This window comes from Rhinolophus sinicus, linkage group LG07 (genome assembly GCF_036562045.2).
Source record: "Rhinolophus sinicus isolate RSC01 linkage group LG07, ASM3656204v1, whole genome shotgun sequence".
NCBI classification, from domain to species: domain Eukaryota; kingdom Metazoa; phylum Chordata; class Mammalia; order Chiroptera; family Rhinolophidae; genus Rhinolophus; species Rhinolophus sinicus.
Window position 1 is genome coordinate 112423286 of NC_133757.1, and position 19358 is coordinate 112442643.

General features: G+C 37.7%; 1 protein-coding gene across 1 annotated transcript in view; it reads left to right on the forward strand.

Moving 5' to 3' along the window:
* Positions 1 to 19358, forward strand: part of RNF150 (ring finger protein 150) — a 180397-nt gene that overhangs the window by 109236 nt on the left and 51803 nt on the right. The window contains exons 3-4 of the mRNA XM_019730798.2: positions 6340 to 6411; positions 7796 to 7878. Coding sequence (XP_019586357.2) covers positions 6340 to 6411; positions 7796 to 7878 — 155 coding nt within the window. The remainder of the gene's footprint in view (positions 1 to 6339; positions 6412 to 7795; positions 7879 to 19358) is intronic.

A 19358-nucleotide genomic window follows, 5' to 3' on the forward strand; every position in this document is an offset into this window, starting at 1 on the left:
CTATGGATGGAGATGTTTTCTCTTACCAAAAAAAAAAAAAAAAATGTACCTGTGGCACTGAATACATTCTACTGTTTGGATATTGGCCCTCTTTGTCTTTAGAAGTAAGGATTGGTTGGTAGTTCCTTTCTAATGTCTAGTCTAAGATTCTCCACCCCTGGGGGCTCCACAGAGAAGGCCAAGAATTCTTCATTCTATCCAACCACCAACCTCCCTTGTAGTGACCTCTTCTTGAACTTTGAGGTGGGGAGCCAGGTACATGGCAGACGCTTGACCCCAAGCACCATGTGCATTATGGGCAGTCCTCCTCTTAACCAGGAGGTTAGGGATCCATGTGTCCCTCATTTTCCAGATGTGCCACTTTGGCTGCTTGTTTATAGAAACCCTGCAGAATGGCAAAGCCAGCAAGCAGCATCCCTGCCATGGCAGGTGAGCCTGCCTCCTGGTGATGCTCTGGGACATTGTCTTATGTTTCCTAGGACCCCATCTCAGACACAAGGACCGGGTCTGTGTCCTGAAAACCACAGGACTCTCAATAGGTGGCAGGTATTTCAAATATGGGCTGATCAGATCAACTAAGTAAGTTTGGTTCTTTTTTGTTTTTCATAAACAATAGTGTCTTTGAGGCTAATCCAGGGAAACCAGACCTGCTTTGTGTTGTTTTATATGAGGCCTGGTAATGACATTCAATCAAGTTTTCGTGAAAGAGTTGCCTGTCCCTGTGAATGCCTGTTTCTATTATTTGCATGTACATGGCTCCTGTCTCTTTGATTTCATTTTCACCCATTGGTCCTGAAGGGATGCTGGAACAAGGGAAATAATGGGATTTAAAACAAACTTGAACTTCACAGGGAAAGAGAAAGGGAAGGGAAAAGAATATGCCAAGTGTCAGCCACCAAGGGTCGGCTCTGCAGACAGAAATGCTTCTGTGTCCTAAAGAACAAGTACCAAAATGACATTTTACCTTAGCTGGCTGGCCAGACATTGCTTGGTTGAGAAAGTGCAGAGTGCTCAAGGGGACAGAAAGACAAAATGTGTGTTATATCCATGAAGTATTCAGTGGTGTCATTAGCCATGAATCCATGTTTTTTAATCCAGATCTTAAGGGATCTTTCCCTCCCCGTTCTGTTCTGCGTACATGAAAATTGTGAGCTGGTAAAACTGGAAGTGACATGACTAATTTTACTAAGAAAGGGTAACTGAAGTACAGAATGTGTAAGTGACTTGGCCAGAGTCACACCGTTAGGCAGTGATAGAAATGGGACTAAAAGCTGGATCTTCTAACTTCCAAACCACTCCCTTCTCCTCAATAGCAAATAGCACTTCCCACAAAAAATAGCCCTGATGTTTTTCCTCACGTCGTGTGTGCACAATCAGCTTTATGTCGTCCATCGAGGAGGAGGTCACCATGGCGGTCAGAATATAGTCAGCCTAATTCCTTTGTCCATTTTGCTGGATGTATGGACTGGTGACCTACATCATAGAAACGGACTGAACTGACAGTGCAAAGATTAGTCTTGCCTCAGCCAGGCCTGGAAGGATTGTTATTATGTATTAGAGTGAGTGAGGGAAGTGTCTGCATCACCCGTGGCCACATGAGGTTCCGGGCAAGTCTGCTTACATTTACAGTGTCCTCCCTTCACCTAGAACATAAAAATACTTTGTTATTTTTCCAGTGGTGGTGGTGGTGGTGGTGGTGGTGGTGGTGGTGGTGGTGGTGGTGATGATAATCGTGATTATAAAATATAGCTGTCAGAAAAAAGGGACAAATATGATACAGAATTATCCAATCAAATGAGATAGAACATAAACTCGACTTTGATGCTGTGTTTCGGCAGCTTTATGTTCCTAGTATTTTTATCACTTCCACTGCATTTCTGTTTATAACACAGAAGGGGACAAGAGGAAAGTGTCTTATTTTTCTTAGTTTCTTAAATATTCAGAAGGTCACTAATTTATGTGTCTTGGGTTGAATTGGAGTCTGTTACTGTTTACCCTCCTTGTTGGCATTTATGTAGAACTTCATTCTTTTAATAAATGATTCTGTATTTATTTTCCATAAAGCAGTATATCTTCAATATTGTCAAGGAAACAATAACCTTGGTAAATACTTTCTTATACCTGTTTAGATCAGATTGATGGATAAATCTAACTACTGAAACGGCCCAAATCCTGACAATCTTTAGTGAAAAGTATGATTTGAATCTGGTTGGGTTAGAGAAAATCTGTAGGAGCCCCCTGGAGAAGAGAAAGGAGCCCCCACCTGAAACAAAAGCCTCTACAAATCCGAAGTGGTCCCTAGGTCTGCCATTCACATCACATTACATCTTCCATTTATATTGTGTTACCCTGCATTTTTGAGAACCATACAGAAAAGGATGTGTTTTGTGATGGACTCCTGGTTCTGATCCCTAGATTCCCATTCAAGTTCCATAATGACTCACTTTGAGAAGGGCCAAAAAATCAGCAACAGGAATGTGGGACAAAGCACCTCCATTTATTATTATACTTGGTGCAGTTAAAAACCCAGAGATAGAAAAGACCAACTACAAAAGCAACAACTGTTTTACTTGGGCCATTTCATTAAGAATATTTATGTTTCTACTTATCATCTCATTAGTTTGCATTTTGGAAATCCAACAAGTTGGAAAATTGTTGAAAATGAGAGTTTTTTATTCAGAAGTCAGTATTTCAGTGTTTCATTTTCATGTCACTTAAAAAGAAATAGAGATGGGCATATACTGACAAAATCTGACTACATGCAAATGTCATTTTTTAAAACTTTATCTCCTTATTTTGTTAATCTAGACTTGTACTGAAAAATTTAGCTCCACATGTTCCCATGACTTGTCATATGCATCCCAGAAGCTCATTTTTCTGTATTCTCCAGGTCTCTAGAATGTCTGCTCTACCCCTGAAAGGTCAGACTTTCTTATCCTTTATCAGCCACTCACAATGCACTATCATTTTCCTCTTCAAAAGAGGTATAGGTGAATTATCTAATTTCTCCATCTGTTAGTTCTGCTAATTGGAGAAGCCCATCTTCCAAATGCCTTTATCCTCTGCTGAGCTCCTTTAACCTCTCAGCCCTCGGTTACCAGAATGCCAGTAATGGAATTTCTCTTTCTGATTCCCTAATCATTAACTCTGCTTTTAGCCATAATCCCTGGTACCTTAATGTCTGGTTACTTTTCATTTCCTGAAGAGACACATTTTTTTTCTTTTTAAATAAAGGCAGCTTGCATTTTCCTTTAAAGGGGCATGGGGAAAAGGGGGGAGCTTTTTTTTCTGGAAGAGAGAAAGGGATTTTTTTTAAAAAAAACCACCCCATGTTTATTCAGATATAGCCAAAAGTAAAGTTTGACACATGGCCAAGCTAGAAAGTCGTCTTTGAATTTACTTGCCATGCTCCCATTGAAGAAGCATATTTCATTTGCTAAAGAATTATTTTAAATGAAATTAAATTTTGAAAGCATTATTCTGGTTCACCTCCTTTAAAAAACAAAACAAAACATGGGTCTTCCCTTGAGTATAATTTATGATCATTGTTTGAAAATAATCTTTGCTACTTAATTGTTCTGCTTAGCTTTTGAAACTAAAAAACAATTTGAGTGATGGAATTGGGGCCATCTATTATATATACCAATTAAACACAATTGCAGAAATATCTGTGTTCCTAACTTCAAATTAAAACAATCAACATTTGTTTGTCTTAGGTCTAGATTTCTTATTCTGAATATAATATTCTGCAGGTTTATTGTATTCCCTCCCCATAACTAGTAGCCCCTTCTCCATGCCTTTCAATTATTTTTCATTCTTGCTGCTGGCTTCTTCAATGAAAAGCAGCTCTTAGTTGACACAGGCTGATTTTGTCAAAGTCGGGAACATAGCTTTTCTTACCTAACCTCATGTATTACTTGTGATTTGTCCACATATTTTCCCATTAACTAGCTAAATTTGTCAGATTGTTGTCCATGCTTTTAAAACAAATCTATTGGTTTAAGATTGCATTCACTCATAAACCATTTATAGAGTTTCCACTAGATAGTAAGTTACAGAGAGCAGGAATTTGTGTGTGTGTTCTCTCACTATCATTTTTTTTCAAAACCCAGAGCTGTGCCTGAGACAAACTCAGTGATCCAGTATATGTGCTGAATGATCCAGTGTCAATTACTGAAGGCAGCTCTATTTATATTAATGGGAAGGAAACATCACATAGTGCTGTCCTCAGGGAGCTTACATGAGAGAAAAGTAACGGGCATTGATCTTAAAAATAGCAAATTGCAAATGTTGTAACCGTGCTATGAAGCAGATGGACAAGACGATGCTGTGATGGTTTAGACTACAGGGATCTTCTCTCCTAGAAAGGGCTCCCCCAAAAGTGGCTTGAGTTGAGGGAGACCTCAGGATAATAACAGAGGAAGAGGAGAGGAAAGAGAGTTTCGTCCTGTTTAGTTTTACCTCAGTTCTTTTCTTCTCACTATTCCCCTTGGCATTTACGTATCATTACAGACTTTTCCTAATTTTTCTACTACCTTAGTTTGCTAGCTACCCATGGATTTCTGCATAAATCTCAAATGTATGTAAGTCTCCTTTTAGGAAACAGCCAAAGCTTACTCTTCTGTTAAAAATGCCAGTACTTATTTTAGAAACTAAAAATGAAATATCAAAGAGAAAAGTAAATTAACAAGAACATCTCCTTTTCTACTTATTTACTGTAACTGCTGTGTGTTAAGGGAAGTGCCTCATGATAGGCACTTAATAGATTTTGATTGGTTGGCCAGCAGTTTTGTGAGTTGGTTGGCTGAATGGCTGGTTGACTTCTTTGCTGGCTGGCCAGATGTTGATTGGCGGGTTAGCTGATTGATTGGTTAGCTGGATGGCTTGTTAGCTGGCTAGATAGTGGTTGGGTACCTGGTTAGCCAAATGTTGGTTGGTGGGCTGGTTGGTTAGTTGGTTCTCTGATTGGGCAGATGTTGGTTGGTTGGCTAACTTAGGCTGGTTGGTCGATTGGGTGATGGTTTGGTGAATAATGAGAATGGTAGTTTGACTTTGGCTTTAAAGTCAGACTTAATTTTATTCAGATTCTGACTGACCTTTCACTAACTCTATGATATTAAAGCAAGTCACTCACGCTCTATAAAAAGTCTCAGTTCATTCTATGAGATAGTATTTTTCTCATAGAGTTGTTGTAAGGATAAAGGTGATACTGCACATAATGCTTTAAGCATGGTACCTAGGATATATTAACTGTTCACTAGTAAGTCCACTATTTTAACAAAAAGAAAGAAGCTTGAATGTTATTTCCAAAAGGCACAAAATTAGTGAAAGCAAATAAATGCTTATTATATTTTATGTTTGTGCCATTTATCTTAATACTTCAAATACATTTTAATGCTGCAAATACACATGGATACAAATAGTACACATATGAGTACCGAGGAAGGTGACATAACATGTGGAAAACTCACAAGCACAGAAGCAAACCCTTTTTTTCCTTGACAGATTAAACCTTAATTCTTTCCCCCCTCTCTGTCTCTCACTCTTCCTTATTGCTCTATCATTGCATTTTTGCAGCACTCATTAGAAAGGTTACTTTATTTTGAGAAATAGTGGATAATATAATATTTCTTCATGTGGGTGATGATAATTACCCAGGGGTTTGCTTTTTAATTATTTATTAAACTGAACATGTATGTTTTCTGCACTTTCCTATATTGCCACTCACACTTAAACATACACAAAGGAGGCAAAATTGGTATGCAAGAATGTGACGAGATAGGATAGTATAGACCAAATATAAACCTAGATTGAGTCTACATAAGCAAAAGAAATTCCTTAAAATTCCAAACTGAAAGGAATACACAAGCAGTAAATAAACCCTGATTGTGAAAAAGAAGAGCGATTTATTCCAGCTATTCCAGATTAACTATCTCCATTTCACAAAGTAAGTGATGACAGTGGCACATTACTACGTTGTTTTTTTGTTTGTTTGTTTTTTGGTTTTTGGGTTTGGTTTGGTTTTGTTTGCTAGTCTGTGGAGATGTAACCTGCACTAAAGTCACGGGGAGTAGGATCTTTCCACGTCATCTGCCACTTGCTTAATAGTAGGCATGAAGATTTTCTCTAATTAGGCTGGAAGAGCTCTCTAATAGACCTCAATTCCTGCAGTCCCTTTGCACACCCATCAGCAGCCCCTGTCTTCCAGCCATCATCATTAATACTCATGCCTCTTGTGCATGATTGCAGAGATAGCTGCCCTGGTGTATGAAGTGTCATCAGACACAGAGTCAAGAATTCTAGGTCTTTATTACTAACAAGCAGCTTTTTGTTTTTCAGCGCCGACTGGGAGATGCAGCAAAGAAAGCAATCAGCAAGCTCCAGGTCAGAACCATCAAGAAGGGTGACAAGGTAACAGCCGCTTTTCTTTTGGGTGAGGAGCTATTCAAAGGAGCTCCTGGCTTTGCGGGCAGCCAGGCCAGGAGAGCGAGAAAGCTGGGAAAGGGGGAATGCATGCTAATAGTTCTCAAAGAAGCATCTGTCATTATACCCGTCGTTAAAATATGATTTAAAGAAGTTTATAAAATGCATACAATAGGACAGCAAAGTAGTGGGATAGAAAGTATGAGAAATTAAAAAGGAAGTGTAGAAAAACGAAAAACAAAAAAACAGATGAAGCCAGGATGAAATTAGTACGTCATCTGAAATGTATAACAGAAATGGGTCCCAAATTTATGGTGGGGCTTCCTATCAGCCAATGCAAAGAAGGAAGCAATGTTCAATTTTCAAACAGTATCTAATATCCTGATTCCAGTGTCCCACAAGATAAAAATAAAATGATTGTGTCTGGTATTAATGACTTGCGAGAGTTTTCCCATGAATCCTTGGATGGAAGACAGTGTCATGTGCTGAATGATACCCTCCACTTAAGTCTACAGTAAATGCAGGAAGCATATCTCAGGCCTCTGAAACCTGGTATCTAGAACCTCAGAGGCATGACAACAGCTTCCCTTGCTGTAGAAGGATGACGTAAAGCCAAAAGCAGAAAGAGATCTTGAGGAGGGACACAAAAGCGGGGAGGTCCACTGCTCCCCAGGAGACATTTTAGAACAGTGGACTGCAGACATGGATTTGGGGCTCCTGGGACATTGTAAGGGATGCAGTGTGTACCGGGTGTTGTCTCTAGTCTGGATAATTGATTTGTCTCATTAATTATGGGCTGCTGTTTTTCAACTATATAAAAATGCTACTGAGCTTAATAAGCTAAAATTCTTTTAAAATCACTACTAAATTTAAAGTATTTTTCCCCTTACTTTTCCCCTTCAAACAGAGAATAATAAAAGAACAAAGACTATTACATAAGTAATATTTTATGGGGAATTAAAGGAAATTTATGTACTTGAAAAAAATGTTAGAACCACTATTTTAGAGTTGTATACCTTAGATTCCCAAGGAATGGGTAAATTAAATATCATTCAGACAATTCTCCCTACATAATATTTCTCATCCTCGAGTATTTGATATATCACCTCTAGTTATAATAAATAGCATTATTAATAATAAGTCATTAAAAAATTGTTTCCTTACAAAAGCGCCTGCAGTAGAACCCAGAAACAAAAAGTGGAGGTTGGAAGGAATAGAAACTAAGCCAATATACAGTAAATCATTAAGAAAATTGGCCCTAACACAGCTAAACCCTGGCTCCAGGCACACCCTCCTTTGACATGTTGGTTGGGTGTGGGACACAAGAGCTAGAACTACGAAAGTAAGCTCATCTGTGCTTTCTCGGTTGCAGGAAACAGAGTCCGATTTTGACAACTGTGCGGTTTGTATCGAAGGATACAAGCCCAGCGATATCGTCCGGATCTTACCCTGCCGGTGAGTCACTAGGCTGCCTGCTTTGCACTGGGTCATGCTGGCCTCGGCCTCAGACCGGCTCGGCCCATCTGCCCACGTGTTTCTGTGTTCCTGTGTCGTTCTTTTTGTGTAACCTTTCCCCTTGAGAACATTGTGTCTCGTGAAATTAGAAGTATTTATCTCACCCCTTTTGCACCAAAGGAAGTCTACTGCTGTGAACTAGAATCTCATGATAACAGTGTGATGACATGGTTCCCTGCACCAGTTTTCTTGAACAACAGATCTGTGATATTCAGAATCAGTGCTTGATTTTCACAAGTGCTATTTTAATTCAATGAATGAACTCTTTCAAAGTATTTTATGGATGATCATGAAGGATCCACAACCAGAATATGGTCAGGAATGAGCAGGAAGCCAACAGCAGACTCCATTTCCCTTGTTTTTTGTTTGTTTGTTTGTTTGTTTGTGTTTACTAATAGGAACAGAATGTGACAGTCCCTCCCCCAAAACTTCTAGAATCTAGGAGAAGGTGCCAGTGTGTAATCTCCCCAGGTGATTTTCACATAACCCTCATCCCTCGTCCTAATTGAAATTTATTGTTAAGGTGTCTGAATTATTTTTACACAGTTAAAATTAATTTAAATACTTCAACTAAATTATTTTAGAATTGTCTAAATGCTATCCTCCTGTAATTAAAAAACCATTTTTATTTAGTGTCCTTGCATCTGTGCGAGTGTCCTAAAAATAAAAATTAAAATTCTGCCTTGAAGAAATGGTCTTCACTTAGAAAGATTGGCTTTAAAAATCCTTAGCGTATTTAAGCAAATAAAGTAGAAAAAATACACATAGATGGAAGACACACAAAGATACAAAACAATCCATTCATTCATACAACAATGCGTCTCTGAGAACTCTTTATTAGAATTATAAGAGAAATAAAATATGTCTTTAGAGGAATTGGTTTAATAATCCCAAAATGACAAAGAAGTGACAAAAAACAAAAACAGGATACTTAAATAAATGCAGAAACTCCCAAGGGGAACGGATTGTACTTGAAATGCTTTTAGGATAATGGGTCATTAGGAAACCAGGCTTGAGGAAACTGCGCTCTGGTGTCCCAGCCCCGGCCTCCCAGTGGGATTCGCTTTCCTTGGTTTGTAGATGCTGGACTATCTCTTAGACAAAATCGTAAACCTGGCACCTAAATACTTGGTAGTTTCCTTCATATGAGGGTACTATGCATAAATTCTCTCTGTAGACCTTACACTTGGTGTTTACTTGGTGACTTTTAGAAACACTGGCAAAGAATGGCAGCATATGAACCAAAAGAGCCTCTCAGCCTTTCATCTGTGCAGATTTCATTAAGGGTTTCCTAAAGCCTGACAGTTATAAGCAAAGAAAGTGCTTTCCATTATTTTGCTACCTGGAGATTGTATAGAGCCCTGTGAGGCTGCTACTAATAAAAAAATATATATCCAAAACAAATTAAAATTAAATAGCAACTTTTTCCTGAGAATCCAAAGAACTTTCCAAATGTAAGAAAATCTGTTTTAAAACTCTATACAGCATGACTTCAGCCCCATAGTTCATACAGTGCAAAACAGCTTGTTCATTTAGAGCTCTGTCATGAGTATATCCCATGTTTCTACACGCAGCTGCTAGAGGCTGCGTAATATCCCAGCCAGAGACGTACCACAGTTTAATGTACCGTGCCCCTGTTGGGGAACATTTGGCTGATTTCAATTTTTAATAACGACAAATTATATTGCTTTAGCAGAGTTTACACTGTCATGGTATATTATTCCAGATCTCCTTTCACAGTATAATGTTTTGGAAATATTCACCAAGAAAAAAAATTGGATTTGAATATTTACCACAAACAAACAAACAAACCGCACTTTAGGAATTTGGTGTTACTTATACTGGCCCTTGCCCCAGGCCAGCTCAGTTTGGCCTCAAGCCCTTCCTTTTTACATCATTATTAGGTTCTCAGCTCATTCCTTGATTCCTTTTGCTTCAAACTCATTATTGTCCATCTGCTTTTATTTCCTTATTGTGGGCCCTGCTTTAAATAACAAATGCATTGAGCATTACCAAACACAGGTCATAGCTAATTACTGTTTGATCTTAGACGCCACACATATCTCTTTGAAGAGCTCGTACAGTTTTTTCCATGCTGACTTTAAAACCAAGATATGTTTATGCCCTTTGCTGGTTTCTGCCAGACAGTTTGCACTAATGGATGTTATCAAACCAATGCACTGGCATTTGCTTTTTTGCTAGATAATTTCCTCTGGGGTATTATCAAGCCTCTGCGCCTATGAACTTCATAGAGACTCTCTTTCCATTATTTCTAGGCTGACTCATCCTCAGAATTCTTTGCATCTCCTTGGAGTAAAAACTGTTTCAAAAAATGTTCCAGTTTATTCTCTTCCTTCTTTCATAGTCTTTTCTGTGGCCTCCTAACTCCTGACACAGTGGGTACGTCTCTGCTCTATTGCTGCTGTGTAGGGTGTCTTTCCATATTGCCCAGGGATGCTCTCGTCCCACCATATTTTCAGTTCTCTTGTTTGTCTCTTTTGGAAACTCTTGTACAAGTTACGGTGTTTCCCTGAAAATAAGACCTCGCCAGACCATCAGATCTAATGTGTCTTTTAGAGCAAAAATTAATATAGGACCCAGTATTATATTATATTATATTATATTATATTATATTATATTATATTAGACCGGGTCTTCTAATATATATTATATTATATTATATTACATTATATTATATATTATTATAATATTACAATTATATTATATGACCCAGTCTTATATCATATAAGATGTGGTTTTATATTATATTAAAATAAGACCAGGTCTTATATTAATTTTTGCTCCAAAAGATGCATTAGAGCTGATGATCAAACTAAGTCTTATTTTTGGGGAAAAACAGTAGGATGAACTAATAAATTACTTTCCTTCCTTATTTGTAGTCATGGTTAAGTTGTACACATACATACCTACCAGCTTTAAGTACAACTTTTCTTTAACAACAGATCTGTGATCCTTGGAACCAATTCTCAGTTTTACTAGTGCTATTTTAATTAAATTAATAAACTCTTTAAAATATTTTATGCCTGATCATGAAGGGATCAGTAGCCAGAATATGATCAGGAATGAATAGGAAGCCCAAGGTAGATTCCGTTCCCTTTGATCTTTTTTACCAAGAAGAAGAGAATGTGACAGTCCCCGCCCCCAAAACTTCTAGAATCTAGGAAAAGGTGCCAGCTTTGTGTGTTTTGTTTTTAATTTGGGCTTGACTTTTATTAACAAGAAAATGTCTTTGGAGGAACTTAGGTTTTGATTCAAGAATCTCATTTAAATTGGCTAACTAGAAATTGGTTTTTATATATTCAATGGAAAACCTAACAAATAGTGACAATTCTACATATTTACATTTACCATTATTACTAGTATTACGATACTAATGGATGTTACTCTTGTCGTTTTTAAAACTATCTGTCCCTGTTACCATCACTACGTCATCAGCACCACTGTTCTTTCCTGTCTTTCTGCAGTAGCCTTCTCACAAGCTCTCTGCTTCTCCGCCTGCCCCTTAATTATTCATTCTGATAAGTCTATTTTTAATTATCCAGCTAGACTAGCCTGATTCCAGGTACTTTTTCAGTGAGTACAACTTTAAATTCATTAAGTGTATCAGAAGTATCACCAAAACGTTATTTGGAGAGATTAATTGAAATACAAAGGGTGCCCCAAAAATGTATACACATTTTAAGGAAAAAACTATTAAAATTGTAACACTCACTATATACCAATAACAAAAGATGAATGAATACAAGTCACGTTTGACTTCCTCAATTACAAGAGGTGCTCAAAATGGTTCCCATCAGCATCCAGACACTTCTGATTATGGCAAACTACTGCTTGAGCAATGTTGACCAAAATGTCCTCTTATATATATTTTTTTGTCACCCCGGTATATGTTTCTCTAAATTGTACTTCTGTAACAAGGCAGAGTCACAGAAAACTAAAAATGTGCCTTATTACCTATTAGCTTCTTACAAGAGAACTGAGTTGGCTAGTGTAATTGCCATCATTTTATCCAGGATTATTGTAAGAGGCAACCTTAGGGAACCTGCCGTTGTATCTCTTGTTAGGAGTTTTGTAGTCTTCCCCATGGGGACTCGCCAGAGCAGTTCATGTACAGAATAACTGCATTTCTCCCAAGCAAGTGAATGTTTTTATATCGTGGATACTGAATGGTGATACTGTCCAGATTTTTTTTCTGTTTGTTGATAGAAAGCTAGGAGCCAAATTTATGGCCCATTCATAGCCAAATGTATTTTTGTAGCCTCATCCCTGACTCTATTTTATGTTTCCCTTCTTATTTTTCTTTCTTTTTTTTGGTTTTATGGCATCTTTTTGGATAGCTGCATCTCCTAAGTCACCTGAAGTCCTTTCTAGAATAAACGTTTTCCATGTCTTTAAAACTTTGTCAACATCATTTTGAATGGACATATAATATCCCATATGCCATAATTTATTTGATTATTTTTGAACATTTAAGTTGCCCCCCAACACACACACTTTTCTTGCTATTATAAATAAGGCTGGAGTAAATAGCTTTGTGCGTAGCCCTCAGTTCATATTTTGAATTATTTCCTTTTTTTTCCTAAGGCGAGGAATTCAAATTGCCTAATTGTTTTCCCTCACGTTGTACTAAAAGAGTTTTCCAGTCAGTCAGAGCTAAGAAGCGTATTCCAAGTGAAAATAACTGATGGTAACCTGGAATTGTCAATGTGTAATGCGTGTGTCGGGGCAAAGGTGGAGCAGCAGGCTGGCCCAGATCATTGAGGACCTCAGTGCCCAGCTGAGGAGTCTGGATTGTAGCCAGGCGCTGGGGGACCTGCTGAGGGGCTCCGCTCGTGCTACATGCACAGCATGTTGGCACCAGGTGGACCGTGGCTTGAAGGGATCTGACTGGAGTCAGAGAGACCAGTGAAGAGACTGTTACCTAAAAATAAAGGACCGAAGTGAACGGCTACAAGCATTTATTTGAGATCAAAAGGAATAGCTAATCGGGAAACACTGATTCAAGCAGAAACCCAAATAGTGTTCCAAAGAACAAAGAAAAGTTAAAAGCTCTTATAGTAAAAAGTACATGCTTGAGAATTACCAGTCCTGTGTTCATTGCCCTACTGGATTGCTCCAGGATGCTTATCAGTGACGTGTTAGTCGGTCTGGATGATGAATGCCACATGGTCTGGGAGGTGGGTGCCAGGAGGTCTGGTCACGGTCAGTGGTCTGGATAATGAATGTCAGGCGAATATATGCATATGTGTGTCCATCAGGGCGTAATCAGGGGGCCTGGATACATGAGTCATTCAGGGGGTAATTAGAGTGTTAAGTTATCTGCAGGCCCAGATGTATATCCAGGCATTGACGCAAGACTGGAAAGTTCAAAAAAGTTTAAGTTCCCAGGCTAGTTAGAACAGGAAGAGAGTCTTTCCTCATGCTGCAACCTTCATAATATTAATAAATCTAGCATCTCAGTTCAAGTGACTCCATTTGATATATTCCCTACTTTTACTCTTTCTTCAAGACTATTGCAAAGTCAATGTAGGAAGTGCTGGAGGCCTGAATAGGAGTGCTGACACTGGGGATGTAGAGAGAAGGACATCCAAGCATGTTCAGGAGAGATTCAGGAGGAAAACTCAGCATGAATCAGCATTTGGAATAATTGAAAATGGCTGCCTGTATCAGTTGGTGACTGATAGATACATCTGTATTTGTTTGTTTTTAGAACATGCTCATATCTTTCCATTCAGATTCTAAACAACAGAAAAAATCCAGCAGCTAGCACACTATTGCTCAAAAACTATAATAGAAGAAACAGATTTCAAGCATTGAAACGGATTTTCTTTCTCACTGAAAACTGTTGAGGACCAACTTTGGCTTATCTTTTAAAGACTTTCTTTTGAGTTATACAGCCCAAGAACACCCCCATAACTGGGTCATTTAGGCACAATTCTTTTGGATAAATAGTTGTTTGAGTCTATGTGTAAATGCCATGCTACCCTTCCTCTTTCCCTTCTCTCTGTTTTAAGAATGAGGTTAAATTTTAATTGTATCAATTTAAGAACTCTCGTTAGTAATTCAGGACATAGAATATGTCTTACGGTTTCCTTTTTTTTCTTTCAAAGTTAAGTCTACATTTTTACAAAGATCAGAACATGGCTAATAGCATTCATGTTGAAAGAGATGAAACGGAGATTTAAACACAGTACTATGCTAGACTGAAAATCAAAAACAGAGTTAGTGTTACTGTTAAAAGTGCAGTACAAATTAATAGCGAAAGGACAAATGAAGCTTGTAGGTGCAAGCTGGGGTCATATATACTTTAACTGGCAATGGAATTTCTAATGACATTTCAATATCTGAGTCAGCTAGAACCCAAAAGTGGTAGACCTGGAGATTTGGAAAAGGAATTTTTTGAGGGCTGTTGAATCAAAGCCCAAATTTGGTCTACAAGTTTCAATGGATTCTTTGAAGGTCTGTTATATACTACGTGTCTACAATTGACAAGACACTCGTAACTCATCCCCGTCCATCTAACCAGTCAGACAGCCAGCTACTTTTCTTTGTCAGTTGATGTGACTGACAATATATTTAACATGGACCTAATTATTAATTGACTCTTCAAATCCTAGAATCCATTAACTCCTGTCCCCAAAGACAGGTGACATTTTCCTCTACCAAAGAAATAGATCTGGGAGACATCTACCATGTTTCCCTGACAATAAGACCTAGCCGGACAATCAGCTCTAATGCATCTTTTGGAGCAAAATTTAATATAAGACCTGGTATTACATTATATTATATTATATTATATTATATTATATTATATTATATTATATTATATTATATTATATTATATTATATTGTATTATATTAAAGACCCAGTCTTATATAATAGTAAAATAAGACTGGATCTTATATTAATTTTAGCTTCAAAAGACGCATTAGAGCTGATTGTCCGGGTAGGTCTTATTTTCAGGGAAACGTGGTAATATAAAGTACATTGGGCAAACAGTAGAGAGATCCATCTGTAAAGCTTTCTGAAGAAACAGACTTTCCAGACTAAGAGTTCTCGAGTGAGTCTCCTGCCAAGGCTCAGCCTTGTTAAAATCAAATTAATGAGATTTACTGAGCTGACGCAGGTAAGAGCACAGTAGTAACCCAAGTGCCTTACTAACAGTGGCTAGAGTCCAATGGGCCTCCCTGGAAGGCTGTTTTGGTCAGTGTGTCCTAGGGAGTTTCCTTGTTCTCATTGGATGCTTCCAACCAAACCCACATAAGCAATCCATAACCTCCCCTGCCTGTCCTGAAATTGTGATGTGTGATCCATGTCTTGGATCCTTTCATGACAACACAAGGCAACATCACAGTTGGACCCTGATATTCATCTGTGAACTGCCCTTTGGGGGCGGGGGTCTCATTCACTCTCCTTGCCAGACATGACACGATCATATTATAATAAACAACATGACATAAAGAAGAATTATGACCTGATGTCATAATGGACATCATTTTAACATAGGAAAACTCAAAACATCACAATCAAGTTATACTAAAAGCACCAAAAATAGACACTAGCCCCTTAAGATTTTTAACTCCAGGGACCAGTCTGATTTTATAATAAGATGAGTAAAAATGAACTGAATGTCTATGTGGAGAGAAAATTCCAACCTCTTTATGAGTGAAAAAAGTTTACAGAATGCTGTAATGTGATCAGGATTCTGAATATGAATCCTGTAACTCTTGACATGAAAAACAAAGGAGTGCTTTCTACACAGGCAGAAATGGTCTGTCCTGGCTTTACCCTATGTGCCTATGACATATGCTTGATTACGAACAATTTTTCTTTTCCAAGTTCCTTTTTTTGAAAAGAGTGATAAATGTTGGCTGTTTTTCATAAGGTTTGACTTACTCTTTCCTGCTCATACTATGCAAGTTAAATTATTGGCCATTCTGTTTATAGCTGTTTGTATATAAGCATGATTTTTGAAATAACCTTCAAGGTTTCATTGCTAATTATGGAATTTTGAAAATAGAGAAAAGTAGAGAAAGAAGTAAACAAAAATAATCTTACCACTCAGAAATAGCCATTATTGATATGTTTAATTTTTATAATGCACGTGTATATATATTGTTATACAGGGTATATTATTAAATATATACCATGTATATTGTTAAGCATCATAGAGTCAAGCCATTAACACAATTTTTATTCTACTTTCTCATTTAATATTAAAAAATAAGCATTTTCCTAACATTAGAAATTATTTTAAAATATTTTAGTGGTTGCATAACAGTCCGTTATTGGAGTTTCACTGCTCTCCTGTCGTTCAGCATTTAAATTGCTTCCAGTTTTCATCATTATAAAATCATGACCTTAATTGTTCATATATTTTTTTCTATATTTTTCTCTTAGGGTGCATTCCTAAAAGTGAACTTACTGGGTCAAAAGAGATTTTAAAGTCTTTTGCTAAGTTTTATCCAACTGCTTTCCTGAAAGGTGGTAACGATTTACACCTCCCGAGCAGGATGTACATTAGTGTTCCTTCGAGACCGTGAAGTAGTACCATTTTAAACACCTTTCTCATCTTATAATCAACTATAAACATAGCACTTAGTTTCAATACCCATGCCTCTGATTTGTCTGAGATATTACTGTTGACTAACACAAGCTCTTCATATATCATATTATATCTCATGTAAATTGTCGTTGGCTGTAAGATGCTTACTAATTTTAGAGATGTTAAAATGTGTGTGGAGTAGGAGAATGGAATGGCCTAGGACTGATAAAATGTGATACTACTTTTAATATTTCGGAATTTTTATCTTTGTTTAGTTTTATCTCTTCCTCTTTGTGAAGCAATCAGAAATTACTGATTAACTACATTTTTCAAATTTATCTGACATTTATGTTGCTATAAGGCATCCCATTCAATTGTTATTGTTCATGAAAACCATTATTTTAAAAACTTACTCTTTCAGCAACACAATTTTATGTATTCTGCCAAATTAAAAGTTATACAGTGTGGTGGGAGTCTAAAATGGTACAATTGCTTTGGACATTTGTTTGACAGTTTCTACTAAAGTTAAACACACACTAGCCTCTGTATTCTTAGACATATACCTAAGAGATATGAATGCATATGTTCACAGAAAGAATGTGTACAAGAATGGTCATAGAATGTTTATTTATAATTGCCAAAAAACGAAAACAACCCAAATGTCTAACAACAGAAAAATGTATAAATCAATCTGGGTACATATATACAATGGACTATTCCTCAGCAATTAAAAGAAACAAGCTATTAATATACATCAAAGTGGATATGAATCTGAAAACATTATTTTGAGCAAAAGAAGCCAGGCCAAAAAGGAATACATACTTTATGATTCCATTTATATGAAATTCAATGACAAGCAGAGCTAATCTATGGTGACAGAAGTCATAAGGCTGGATGCATGGCCAGCAGTGGATAGTGACTGGTAAGGAATGGGAGGGAATTCTCTGGGGTGCTGGAAACTGTACACCTTCACCTGGGTAGTGTGTATATAAATACAGAGGGCACCAAAAAAACGGATACACATTTTAAGAAAGGAAAACATTATTAGAATTATAGTACTCAACGTATGCATACCAATAACAAAAGATGAATACAAGTCACATTTGACTTCTGCAATTACTAGAGGTGCTCAAAGTGGTTACCATCAGCGTCCAGACATTTCTGATTACAGCAAACTACTGCTTGAGCAACATTGACCAAAGTGTCCACTTGTATACATTTTTTGGCACCCCCCATATATACATACTAAGAAATCATCAAGCTTAAGACTTATGCAATTTTATACCTTCATTTAAAATAATGGGAAACAAATTTTAAATACCAAAGAAGCTATGTTGTGGACTTTTTTAAAAAAGTAGTTCACTTTGTACATTAGTCAAAATTACATAAGGCTTAAGTTCAAAGTGTGCTGACGGTATTTTCCAATAACTTTTCTTTGGTTACTTTGGATTTGTATGTGCACACAGCCAAAAATTAGGCGTATCGCTTAATCTAAGGGATTAAAGGAAGGAAACATGAAAGGAAATGGCAGTGCTGATAACGTCTGCTGTGTTATTTTCTGTCATATTTTCAACAGAGCACATGCTGCCTTAGGAGAGAGATCTTGAACTGTAATAACCTTGTTAAATATGGCATTCTGACTTCAAATGTCCTGATCCCCAGTTATATTAATCAACTAGACGGACGGGACGAATGCCAACCAGCTTTGCTGCCCCAGCCAAATGATATAATTAGACCAGGGTCAAGTTTTCAGCACAGAGCCTCCCTCTACCAGAAGCCAAAGGAGCGAGACTCGCCCCAGAATGAGAGCTCGGCAGTTCCCTCCTAACTTGCATTCCCAAAGGATCGATTTCTTCCACTGTGGCTAAAAAAGAAATTTGAGTGTAGTAACAAGAGGATCTGACGCAGTGTCTTAGTTTTTTAGGTTGTGTGGGTTTTTCTTTAATGCTGTTTAAACCCAATCCTACGGACACCTGGTGAAAGAAGTGGCTGTTGATCATAATACTTTAATTTTGAAAAGTACTCTACTGTTTACGAAGCTCTTTTACATATAATATCTAATTGGTATCTCACAATAACCTGTACTATAGATAGGGCAGGTACCATTAATGCCCCTTTATTTTAAGTTTTTAAAAATCCCATAACTCAGAGAGGTTGGTGACAGGGCCCAAAGCAAAGCCAGGTTTTCTGCCTTCTGAGCCCGTTCTCTTTCCACAGTGGGCATGGATTGGACACCTCACTCTCCCTGCTCTGTGAGGGTGCTTTGCTCTACTCTCAGCTCTCAGGGAATATGGTTTTGGCTAACAATCTGCCTCAGAAATCCCCATCTTCCTCTAACCCACATGTGTAAAAACCCCAAGGAGACCAAATCAAATCTAGTCCAGCATGAAGGATTTCACTTTCTTCACAGTGATTCCAGGCCTGTTACTATGGGCCTGAAAACAGACCCACCTTCTTCACAGAGGGCAGTGCGTATGCTAGTGAGGTGAGAAGTAATTTACTTTATTGCATTCTTTTTTTTTTTTTTCCTCCATCAAGTAAAAGTACTAGCATTGCATCTTACCTTGTGTAAACAAAGTAATTCTGTTTTTAACAACAGCCAGATTATGGTCTCTACTGGTTCTATGTAACAGCTCTTTTATCCCCTTCCTTTTCTTCTTTTTCTTTTCAACGATGTTTAAATAACCTAAATAAAGGGAATCAGGGAAATGCAGTTTCTTATAATTGGTCCAAACATTTCAGACCAAGCCCAATGGTGGAATCGCCCCCACAGGGTGGCACTGGGCCAGTTGGATGGAGTTTATGGTAGGGAGGGGCTGCGTCTGCTTAACTGGCCTGATCCACACCAAGCCC